General features: G+C 38.7%; 1 protein-coding gene across 1 annotated transcript; it reads right to left on the bottom strand.

Moving 5' to 3' along the window:
• Nucleotides 1–77: 77 nt before the first annotated feature.
• On the bottom strand, nucleotides 78–10,692 carry LOC114353219 (carboxypeptidase B-like). The gene is made up of 8 exons (XM_028305127.1): nucleotides 10,540–10,692; nucleotides 9,853–10,065; nucleotides 8,812–8,905; nucleotides 8,390–8,491; nucleotides 4,618–4,833; nucleotides 2,042–2,180; nucleotides 1,411–1,697; nucleotides 78–526 (listed from the first exon to the last, which is right to left on the bottom strand). Exons 1-8 carry the CDS (start codon nucleotides 10,608–10,610, stop codon nucleotides 368–370), a joined length of 1,281 nt encoding a protein of 426 aa, XP_028160928.1. The 5' UTR covers nucleotides 10,611–10,692; the 3' UTR covers nucleotides 78–367.
• Nucleotides 10,693–11,854: the final 1,162 nt, after the last annotated feature.

Genomic DNA, 11,854 nt, shown 5'->3' on the forward strand with positions numbered 1-11,854 from the left:
TGAATTGATCAAATTTCTAAGGCCTTATCTTTAAATGTGGGTGATTTCATGAAAGACTATAAAGATAAAATGCTTTGTTAGTAAAAAATGCCGTATTTATTTATTAGGTTTCCATCAAACATTTCGCTGTTATGAAATGAGATATAAATAGTTTTTTTTATGCAGAGCAAGGCAGGTAGACCGCAATCGTACCTGATGTCGCGTCAATCAAATCAATCAAATAATGTGTAGCAAAGAAGTAATGTGTAGGCGGCTTAGCGAGCTAAATATCCACATTTTACGCATTCTAGAACCTCATAGTTTTCCCGCACTTTGGTGGAAAAATAGCCTAAGACTGAAGACTTATGACTACGGTCGTTTTATTCCTCTACTGGCGAGCTCTGAAGGTGGTCCTGGCCAGCCGCGCGGTGACCGCGATGCCTTCCCACGTCTCGCGGTTTATGTGCTCGATGTACTCTGGGGGCACGCGGAAGTCGAACCCGTAGCTCGGCAGCTCGAGGGTGTATGAGAGAGGGACGCCCACCAGCTGAAACATGTCATATTGTGTTGTTAGACCTAGAATTATTAGGTACCAAACTGTGGTGTTTACTATCAGGTTCTTTCTGGATATTTTCTCCAAAGAGTCTTGTCATTCACCAAATCCTTTATTTGCTTCTGGTAAATTAGTGAGGGTCATGCTCCTGCAATGGAGATAATGATCGGGTGATGATGATGATGATTAGCACTACACCACGATGAACCACATGATGTCGTGCCCTGAGTGCCCGAGCAACTGCACGCTGGAGGAAAAACGAATGCTGCTGATAACGCCACTCTTGTGGCGGAGTTTTGGGAACTGTGTAGGTTTGTTATCGACACTGCTGTGCAGGTGGATGGCGTTAGGAGGGAGCGTCTCGTTGCCGAACAAATAGTTTTCGTGGGTTCTCTTTTAACTGCCTCTACATATTATTATACCCCTATCAGGATTCCAACACGCTGCTACCTAGCTTGCTTTATATGTTACTAGCGGCTGCCCGCGACTTCGTACGCGTGGATCCCGTTTTACCCCCTTCATCTATCTTACGCGGTTTAGATTTTTTCATACAAATGTTTTCTCCCGCTAACTCCCGTTCCCGTGGGAATTTTGCAATATCCTGTTGTAACTAAGCTTTAAGTTTACTAAGGTACCTGCATGCCAAATTTCAAGCGTCTAACTTAAGCGGTTTAGATTTTTCATACAAAAGGATTTTCCTGCTAATTCCCGTTCCCGTGGGAATTTCGGGAATTCCTTTCTTAGTGCACCTCTACGGTACCTAAGCTACGTCCCTTCCAAATTTCAAGTGCCTACGTTAAGCCGTTTAGGCTGTGCGTTGATATGTCACTAAGTCAGTCAGTTTCTCCTTTTATATATTTAGATAAGTAGAATAATACCTGTCCATAATCCTGCGCACTCCCAGACGTCCCATACAAAATCATGGCACTGTTCCCGACTTTGTACCAGTCTGCTTCTGGCAGCTTCATGGCATCCATGGCGGCTCCCATCGCTGCGCCCACCAGGTGCAGGTGGATGGCGTTAGGAGGCAGCGTCTCGTTGCCAAAGCCGTACAGCACCCAGTTGCCATGGCTGTGGATGTTCATGAAGATCTCCATGCGGTCGATGTACTCGTCGAAGATGTCTCGGAGGATCCTCGTCTCGGGCTCGGAGAAGGCCGAGGTGCCTGTGGTGGAAAATGTATTTTGTGTATATTCACATTACTCAATTAGGTAATTAATTGTCTATGCCCCTGATTATATTATTATCCACTTATTTATTTATATTCTATTGAAAATACGTGACTTCGTTGTTCATATTTTCAAAGGGATATGCCTGTTTTCATATATTCAATAAGAGAAATGATTAATTCCTCTTTTGTTTATTGTTGCGTTCGTTCGTTCGTTTCAGCCAAATGACGTCCACTGCTGGACAACGGCCTCCCCCAATGTTTTCCACAATGAACGGTTTTGAAGTGAGCTATAGAAAATATCGAATGCATGCATGTATGTATAGTTAGGTAAGCCAAACCTGGGTACGTTTGAGAACAGGGGTCTTGGCTGACCCCAGTCGTATTCCAATTGACGTCGAAGTTGCGGTTCCCGTCCACGCCAAAGCAAGTGTCGCTAACTTCCAAATTGATGGAGCGTGTGCGCCGCCAAAGTCTAGTCTAGAAGGAAGCAATCATTCAAAATAATTATTTATTTTTAGATTTTGCTCCAATTTATTATTTAGTCCACTTCAGTTTGAAATAATAATTTCATGTTACCGAAAGATACGTGACTTAGGCCCGATTCGACCAAACTTTTACCGAGAATTCTGAGATTAACATTTACTCTTGTTTGGTCGAATCCACCCTTAGGAGGAAGGAGTACTACCTATTCGTAGATCAGCAGATTGATAGGTCCCATTATGTAACTAACTAGGTATATTTTTAGTATTTTGGTTTAACTGATTTAAGTTTTTGTTCACATATATACAACGTGTCCCAAAATTCAAAGATAAGCCGGCGCCGCAGGGTAGACATAGTCATGACTACTTTAGGAAAAATAAGAAAAAAAATATATCTCAATTATTTTTTAAGTTACACAATAAATAATGAAATTCGTCGAAAATTGACACCCCTTATGACATTTTACATTACCACGGCCACAATTTTTCAAATACTTCTGTTTTTTTGTTTGTATCGGCAACTTAAGTAGTGCTGCTGTCCATTCCAATTCTTAAAATCCCCAGAATCCTTGCAGTTTTTACACAAAAGTTAATCAAAATATGAAATTTCCTTAAAATTTTGAACGATTTTTACATTCACTCCACTTTGACTCGTCGTTTTGTAAAAAAAAAGTATGAACACTACTGCGGCAAGTTTTTTATAAAGTTGACGCAACTATCCAAGATTCCAAAATGGTATAATACTCTAAGAAAACTAGTCGCAAAAAAGATATGCGTACCATTTTTACAAGCATTCCGCTTGTTAGTTAGTATGAGATAAATCTTACAACTGAATTTAAAACCAGTTATCCTCAACCAATTGAGCTGAAATTTGATATGCTTGTGTAAGTACAATGACATTGCAATATTATGGTATCATTGAGCTGGATGGAGTCTGGAGGTGGCCATAGGAACTTCTAAACGAAATGGCGGAATTGCATCTAGTTTAGGTTCGATGGATTTGTCTTTTCGAGCAATTTAGTGCTAGATGATGTCCAGGGTCCTGATGATGAAGTCAAGAGGTGGCCAGGAGCTGGCCTAGGAACTCCTAAACGAAACAGCGAAAGCTTATCGAGTTTGGGTTCGTTGGATTTGTCTTCCCGGGCACGTGGGCGGGCACGTTGAGAAACAACTAAAAAGTTTAAAATAAAGTTATAATCGCGCATGGAATTTATTCCTCTTTTTTTCTGTTTGCGCTACAAGCTTTCGAAATTATTTGAACCTTGCATACAATTATTTTTATCGTTAAATTCTTTCGTAAAATTTCGCATTAATGCTTGTTTTTCAAAAAGTATTTTTTTATTATAACTTTATTTTACACTTTTTAGTAGGTTCTCAATCTCATGGTCCAAGTGCTCGGGAAATCAAATCAAACGAACCCAAACTCGATAAGCTTCCGCCATTTCGTTCAGGAGTTCCTTTGGCCAGCTCCTGGTCACCTCTTGACTTCATCATCAGGACCCTGGACATCATCTAGCACTAAAGTGATCGAAAAGAAAAATCCAACGAACCCAAACTAGATGCGATTCCGCCGTTTCGTTTAGAAGTTCTTATGGTCACCTCCAGACTCCATCCAGCTCAATGGTACCATAATAATGCATTGTCATCGTACTTACATAATGTAACCAAATTTCAGCTCAATCGGTTGAGGAGAAATGGTCTTAAATTCAGTTGCAAGATTTGTCCCAGACTAACTAATAAGCGAAGTGCTTGTAAAAATGATACGCATATCTTTTTGGCGACTAGTTTTCTTAGAGTATTATACCATTTTGGAATCTTGGATAGTTGCGTCAACTTTATAAAAAACTTGCCGCAGTAGTGTTCATACTTTTTTTTTACAAAACGACGAGTCAAAGTAGAGTGAAAGTAAAAATCATTCAAAATTTTAAGGAAATATCATATTTTGATTAACTTTTGTGTAAAAACTGCAAGGATTCTGGGGGTTTTAAGAATTGGTGTGGACAGCAGCACTACTTAAGTTGCCGATACAAACAAAAAAACAGAAGTATTTAAAAAATTGTGGCCGTGGTAATGTAAATTGTCATAAGGGGTGTCAATTTTCGACGAATTTCATTATTTATTGTGTAACTTAAAAAATAATTGAGATAGATTTTTTGTCTTATTTTTCCTAAAGTAGTCATGACTATGTCCATCCTGCGGCGCCGGCTTATCCTTGAATTTTGGGACACGTTGTATATCCTATCACCAGCATTAAACGTTTCTAATAATATGGTTATGTAGGTACATCTCAACCTTAATTTTGTAATTCACACTTCGTTCGGTCATTTCAACCCAATGCCGTCCACTGCTGGATGAAGCCTGCGCTGCCTGCATCGGGGTACCTACTTCCTTACTATTGCTAGAACAATTAATAAATTAATTATAAAAATAATTACATCATCATGCGAAAACTCGTATCCATCGGGGTTGGTGATGGGCAAGATGATCCAGTCGATGTCCTCCAGCAAGTCTCTGTCCTGATCTCTCAGGTCCTCCACCAGGCGGTGAATGGAGAAGAGAGCTGTCGGGGTGGTCACCCACTCCCGAGCGTGGATCATGGCGTCCATGAAGTAGATAGGCTTGGACGTGTCGGTGAAGTTAGTGGTCGAAATCTGGAGAGAACGATTTAAAAAGATTATTTACGAGCTATTTTCGATTTGGTTTTCAAAGTGCGGGTAGTCCACCCACCCACAAGGTGGACCGACGACGTCATAAAGGTAGCAGAAAGGCGCTGGATGCAGGCCGCTACCCGCTGCGTGATATGGAAATCATTGGGGGAGGCCTATGTACTTACCTCCCCCAAGTATTTCCACAACGACCGGTATTGCGCCGCCCGCATCCAGGCACCTCCCGCGACCCATCTATCTAAATATAGGTAGATGACTCAAAGGTGACTGAGTGACTGACATAGTGACCACAGCACAACGCACAACCCAAACCACTGGACGGGTCGGGTTGAAATTTGGCATTCAGGTAGATGTTATGACGTAGGCAATGTAGGCATCCGCTGAGAAAGGATTTTACGAAACTCCACCCCTAAGGGGGTAAAACGGGATCCACGCGTTGGCTTATAATAGGCAATTGAAGTTCCTATCATCATCATCCTTACCTTTAAGTATTTGATGTCCCGCCCTTCATAACTTTGTCCGGCGTTCACGAGAGTGACCAGCTCTGGGTATTGGGCAGCTATCGTCTCCAGGTATGCATCTACCTAAAATATTAAGAAATGTATTATTATACACAATACGTTTGTTAGTATTTTTCGCCATAAGAATAAATAAATTAATGTGTAAATTATGAATAATCGCCGGTTATTATGAATAATTAGCGCATGATTTGGTAAATGTGATTAATATGAGGTCATTTATGTGTGTATAAAACTAAATAGGCGGCTATTTTTCACTTTAAATCAAAACATTATGTTATAGGCATCATGGAAAAGTAATATTATGCAAGAAACATTCCAAACTCATTATGCCAAATTATATTAATATATGATATCAAAACGTTCAAAAGTTTGGCTGTACACCAGCACGTACACAAGATGTTGTTCTATTTTATGAAATTTGTTAGTACTAAGGTTGAATTATTAAATAATCACTGTTAAATGTGATTAATTTATCACTTTTACCGCGACTGTCGGTAATTATTCATAATAACCGGTTATTATTAATAATTTTCAATTTATCACATTAACCGTAACATATACACAAAATTATCTACGAGTACTCATGAGCACCTATTTAAATTCTCATAGCAATTTTTTCCGAGGCTAAATATTTGCCGTTAAGTAGGTGTTTATGATCAATTTCCGGTGTACTGATTAAAGTCTATCATTACGTAATTGGTATAGTTAAATGCATTTATTTCTTACAATATAGGTAAATGGTTTTGCTTTTCCATCCCCCTTTTTAAGTTAGTTTAGTTCTAAGTGAGTTTTAAAATAATTTTGTTCCTTGGCATACCTCTGCATAGCGGGGGTAGTCGTTGAAAGGCACCAGCCTGCCACTCCTGCTCTGTTTCCACTGATTGATCTGTTCATCGTGAGTCTCGAAAGCCCTAGAAGTANTAAGGTGACTAGCGGCCGCCCGCGACTTCGTACGCGTGAATCCCGTTTTTCCCGCTAATTCCCGTTCCCGTGGGAATTTCGGGAATTCCTTTCTTAGTGCACCTCTACGGTACCTAAGCTACGTCCGTTCTAAATTTCAAGTGCCTACGTTTAGCCGTTTAGGCTGTGCGTTGATCTGTCAGTCAGTCAGTCAGTTTCTCCTTTTATATATTTAGATGAATTTTAGGAGCATGTCATGAAACCAAAATTATTAGCATACAAGAGCTTGTTTTAAAAAAATCTTTTTATTTATGATGGGGAATTTACTGCGGCGTAGTAGCAGAGATTTTCCGTTTGTAGATCGTATTAATTTCGAAAAATAGGGATGTTTCGTGGATAAAGCAAGAAAGTAGCAAGAGTTTGAATTAGTCCGTCGGTGAACTTACCAAAAATAACTCTAAACCATCATCAGACCCTGCAGTTTACCTTAGAGAATTGAAGACTCATGATTTTCAAAGTAGCGTACTTATATAACATTAGGTACTTGCTTATACAGGGTGTCCCAAAAACAATGGATAACCCTTCAACCATCAATAGGCCTCGCCATGGTTTCCCTAACGTCCAATTTTGACCCCAGTAAAAATATCACCGTTTTCAAGATTTTTAAGTTTTTGTGCATTTTTAGAAAATTGTACGGCTATGTGAACTGTTATAACTCCAATTTAATGCGGTGAGCGTATATTAGGTTCACATGTGTTCTGTTAGAATGCTGTTATCTATATTAAGTTCCACATTTGTACCACTACAGCGCTAATGTCTATAAATTTATTCTAATGTGAACTTATGTACAGCTTTAAGATGTACCTAGTTCAGGTCAATTGTGTATCTTTAATTCTTTCAAATACTGAAATTTTAGAGATCCGCAATAAAAATTATTAATGTCCGTTAAATCGCCTAGCCCAGGTACTAATAGTCAAGTATGAATACCTAAAGCATCAGACGGTAGTGTTCCCGGTTTAAATTCGTTTATTATGCCTGACAATTTATTCAAAGCGGAATGAGGAATACGATTTTCAATAGCCCATGTTCTTATTTTTTTGCTAAAGGTTAAATAATTGTCTAAATCAAAATTGTATTCACTATCACTAGAACTGCAATCATCACACTCTGATATCTGTATATTTTGAAGGGAACTTTCAGGTTCAGGCATAATATTTTCCTCTGCATCATGTACAGAACCACCATAAATACAACTAAAAACAGGCTTGGGGAAAAGTGTAATAGAATATCACATTCACATTCATTTTCAGCTTAAAGCAAATAAGAGTAGTACTTGTGGACAAATAAACTGCTATTGATGTTAATGGACAACACATATAGTCCTTTTAACAGCCTACAGTGCACATGCGAACCATTGAAACACTTTTGTACAGATAGTAAAAAAAGGTTATTTTATTAACACAAACAAGTCCTACTACAGCTACTAGCTGTATAACAGTCTAAAACAAGTAAACATAACAGCCTTTGGCTTTATAAATGACCACGTGTGTTCTATTAAAATGCTAGCTCTATAACATCGTACAAGTAGGCCGTTAAACAGCAGTTGCCGTATCTCTACCCTCCTATAATGCTCTTAGTCAGACGGCTGACTAAAGGATAGTTGTTAGAGTATTATAACACCAACAATCGTATAAAAGTATAACTCTACACTAGTCTACACTCCTATAAGTCCCTTAGACAGGTATAGGTGTAATTAATTGCAATAATACAGCTTATACATCACGAGTGAACTGTACTAATGCTTTAAGTACACATTGGAACTAAATGTGAACTCTTAAATGGAGTAAAATGTTACTTGGGAGGCACCTCCCGCGACCCATCTATCTAAATATAGGTAGGTATATGACTCAAAGGTGACTAACTGACTGACATAGTGATCTGTCAACGCACAGCCCAAACCAATGGACGGGTCGGGCTGAAATTGGGCATTCAGGTAGATGTTTTGACGTAGGCATCCGCTGAGAAAGGATTTTACGAAACTCCACCCCTAAGGGGGTAAAACGGGATCCACGCGTTGGCTTATAATAGGCAATTCAAGTTCCTATCATCATCATCCTTACCTTTAAGTATTTGATGTCCCGCCCTTCATAACTTTGTCCGGCGTTCACGAGAGTGACCAGCTCTGGGTATTGGGCAGCTATCGTCTCCAGGTATGCATCTACCTAAAATATTAGGCAATGTATACACAATACGTTTGTTAGTATTTGTAACACATTTTCTGCCATGAGAATAATATTTTGTAGGTACACAAATTATCTAAGAGTACCTACTCCTGAGCACCTAGTTAAATTCTCATAGCAATTTTTTCTGGGGATAAATACTTGCGATAGCCGTTAAAGTAGGTGTTTATGATCAATTTCCGGTGTATAGTTAAATGCATTTATTTCTTACAATATAGGTAAATGGTTTTGCTTTTCCATCCCCCTTTTTAAGTTAGTTTAGTTCTAAGTGAGTTTTAAAATAATTTTGTTCCTTGGCATACCTCTGCATAGCGGGGGTAGTCGTTGAAAGGCACCAGCCTGCCACTCCTGCTCTGTTTCCACTGATTGATCTGTTCATCGTGAGTCTCGAAAGCCCTAGAAGTATTTAAGTATTTAAAAAACTTTTGTAAATAATTTTAAGCACAATAGGTACCTACTTATTTGATCAAAAACTGCGTACATAAACTTCAGTGATAAGGGGTTCTAGAAATGAATTTCGAGTAGGTATCTTATGATGATTAACAGAAAAATAAGGCATTATGTAGGACCTATGTGATTAAAAAGTAGGTACGTTAAAACGTGTCCGTTTGATTAGGTTAGGCTATGTTTTTTCCCCGTAAAAAATAATAGACCCTTGAAGCACTCAGTGCTATTCGTCTCTTGAAGCACAAAATAGAACTTAAAGTCAGCAATAATATCTAATCCTTGAGTTGACTGACTGTAGCTTACGATAGTTACTCATGTCACAATTGGTAGCGTCAAATATGATAAAAGATATGGAAACCGGTAGTACTTGCACATTAGCCCACATCCACCAAAGTTGTGGTCTTAATTGTTACTACTTTAACAAAGTTTATTTTGACAAAACTTACGCTAAATATGTTTTTAAACAAAATTAGTAATTTGTATAGCACAAATTATTAAAAGTCCCGTTATTAGCCCCTCTTACTAAACCAGTGGTTCTTAACCATTTTACCAAATTTTCTGTCTTGTCAGGGACCACCTCATAATCGGTCAAAACCAGTTTGCCTGCAAAAATCAGTTAAAAGTGGTTTTAACCAAGGTGTGCAAGTGCACTTCGTGGACCACTTGGAATGTCTCCAGGGACCACCAGTGGTCCGCGTACCACCGGTTAAGAACCACTATACTAAACTAAAATAATGATTGTGTCACGAACGAGTGGGCTCACCACAATAGTCGAGCGGCAACGGGGTTCGAACCCGCGTTCCTCGAATGACGAGTTACCTTATCCGTATGCGTTGATTAGGGTGAAGTGGCGTTTTAAAAGTTTGCCGTTTTTGGTTGTTGAAACATCCACTTACTGAGCAACGTCCCGTAAATGCAAATAATGCTGGATCCCTCGCGCGTCCAGTTCGTCCAGAACAGCAAGCCTGCTGTTCGGGTCCAGCATAACCAAAGCATCCCGCGCTCCAGCAACGCCATCTTGCCACACGTCCAAGTCCAGACTGTCGGTCAACTCCGTGATGAAGACCTTGTCTGAGTCGTCTCGCAGCTTGACCCCGTGCACTGAGTAGCTAAACGTGAAGACAAGATGTAGTGAGATGGTTGGATTCTGACCTTTACACGCAAGACATAAAACGACCAATACGCATAAGACCTAAATCAATGTTTCTAGTCTTGTTTGATATATTTACAATTAGAATTTACGTTATATTGGGAAAATAGTCTGCAAATTATCATAAAAACTTGCCGATTGGCGAAAAGCAATTTCTTGAATATTTCAGAGGGTACATTTCGGCGATCTGTCTGGTTTTTCAGCCATGTGGTGATGTGGCAGATTATAAAATCTAACGTTATGGGTGTGGTTTAACCTTTTCTATTTCACCAGTCTTTGATTATTTGTCACTGTCATAGCTAATTTCTCTCTCTATCCGGTCTGGCGTAGCCGGAGAAACCCTCACACACGTCCTTAAGGTTTCTAAATCGCTATGTATGTAGGTACCAAGCATCAAGTTATATGGACGTCTATAAAGTAACTACCTACTCACCCTGAATACTGGTCATGTTTCCCAGCGTTGATTGTAGCTACTAACACCAAAACTAGACCTATTGCGTACATGGTGCCAAACTTCCTTCCAAGCGAGGAATGCGCCTCTACTGGTCAGTTATCAATCGTCTTTATCATTAGACTTAATTTTATTGCCATTAATTTAATAACCATAAACACGTACGAAGGTATCATGATAAATATATTTTGTATTGATGATAAGATACTTATTATTTACTAGTTGTAGGGTACCGTCACAGAATATTGTAATAGCAAATTTTACTTATGTGTATTGGCTTTTACAATGACTTCATCATCATCACATCATTTCAGCCATAGGACGTCCACTGCTAAACAAAGGCCTCCCCAAATTATTTCCAAATTGACCGGTAGAGACCTGCATCCAGTCTGCATTTTCAGTCAAATTGCAATGACTTGTATGACAAAAATATTTACTGCTATTGGTAAGAAGTAGGCTTTAATTTTGTGGATTGAGCGTGCACCATCTCTTGTTCATGGTACCTCTTGGTTTCAAATTCACATAATATTTAAGGCGGGGTTGCACCATCTTATTCTAACTTTAACAAACGTAAAAATCTGTCAAACTCCATACAAAAAGCACTGGTTATCGTTATAGTTACGGTCAAAGTTAGGTGGTAAAGTGATTACCGTCGGCCAAAGACATCCGCAGACCCAGGGGCAGGTTAGGTTGCAATAGTGCTTTATGGTCTGCCTAGGTACCTACTCTCCTCTCGCCTCAGTATATTTTTCTTCTCGTCTCTCATTTTTTCTTCCCCAAAAATGGCATTGTAATGGAAATATTCGGAACAAATTAATCAGTGAATCGAAATTCAGTTATTTTCTCTTATCACGTTCATGATGAAGCGTTTTTGATGTTGAGCGATTTTATCTTGCAGGCCTAGATTATGATCATGTTATTATCTGTCAGTCTGTCTCCGATGAAATACAACTGATATTATTTTATCTTTCAGTTAAAAAATTTAATGCATTGAAGTTTTTGTAAATAAGATTAAAAGTTAATATCCTGCTACTCAAATAAAATGGCTTAAGTGATAATTTGTGACAAAATTACTTACTATATTCGTGATAAAGGACTGTTAAAGCACTTCTTCACCATGAACATTTATTTACCTGTAATGTACATATCAGTTCATATTTACATTAAAACAGTGAGTAGAACTAAGCAGCTGGTATAAGCATAAAAGTATTGTAATTTCTTTTATTTTTATTACAATGAAATGAAATAGTTAAAATCTTAAATTAATTATCAAAAATATTCTCAGTGAGATGGACTT

The sequence above is a fragment of the Ostrinia furnacalis genome, unplaced genomic scaffold (genome assembly GCF_004193835.3).
Source record: "Ostrinia furnacalis isolate ACB-3 unplaced genomic scaffold, ASM419383v2 OfSCF0166, whole genome shotgun sequence".
Classification (NCBI taxonomy): domain Eukaryota; kingdom Metazoa; phylum Arthropoda; class Insecta; order Lepidoptera; family Crambidae; genus Ostrinia; species Ostrinia furnacalis.

Coding starts and splice junctions, on each gene's coding strand:
- LOC114353219 (XM_028305127.1), bottom strand. CDS start 10,610: ATGTACGCAATAGGTCTAGTTTTGGTGTTAGTAGCTACAATCAACGCT. Junction 10,066..10,539: donor AAACATGACCAGTATTCAGG/GTGAGTAGGTAG, acceptor CTTCACGTTTAG/CTACTCAGTGCACGGGGTCA. Junction 8,906..9,852: donor CATTTACGGGACGTTGCTCA/GTAAGTGGATGT, acceptor AAATACTTCTAG/GGCTTTCGAGACTCACGATG.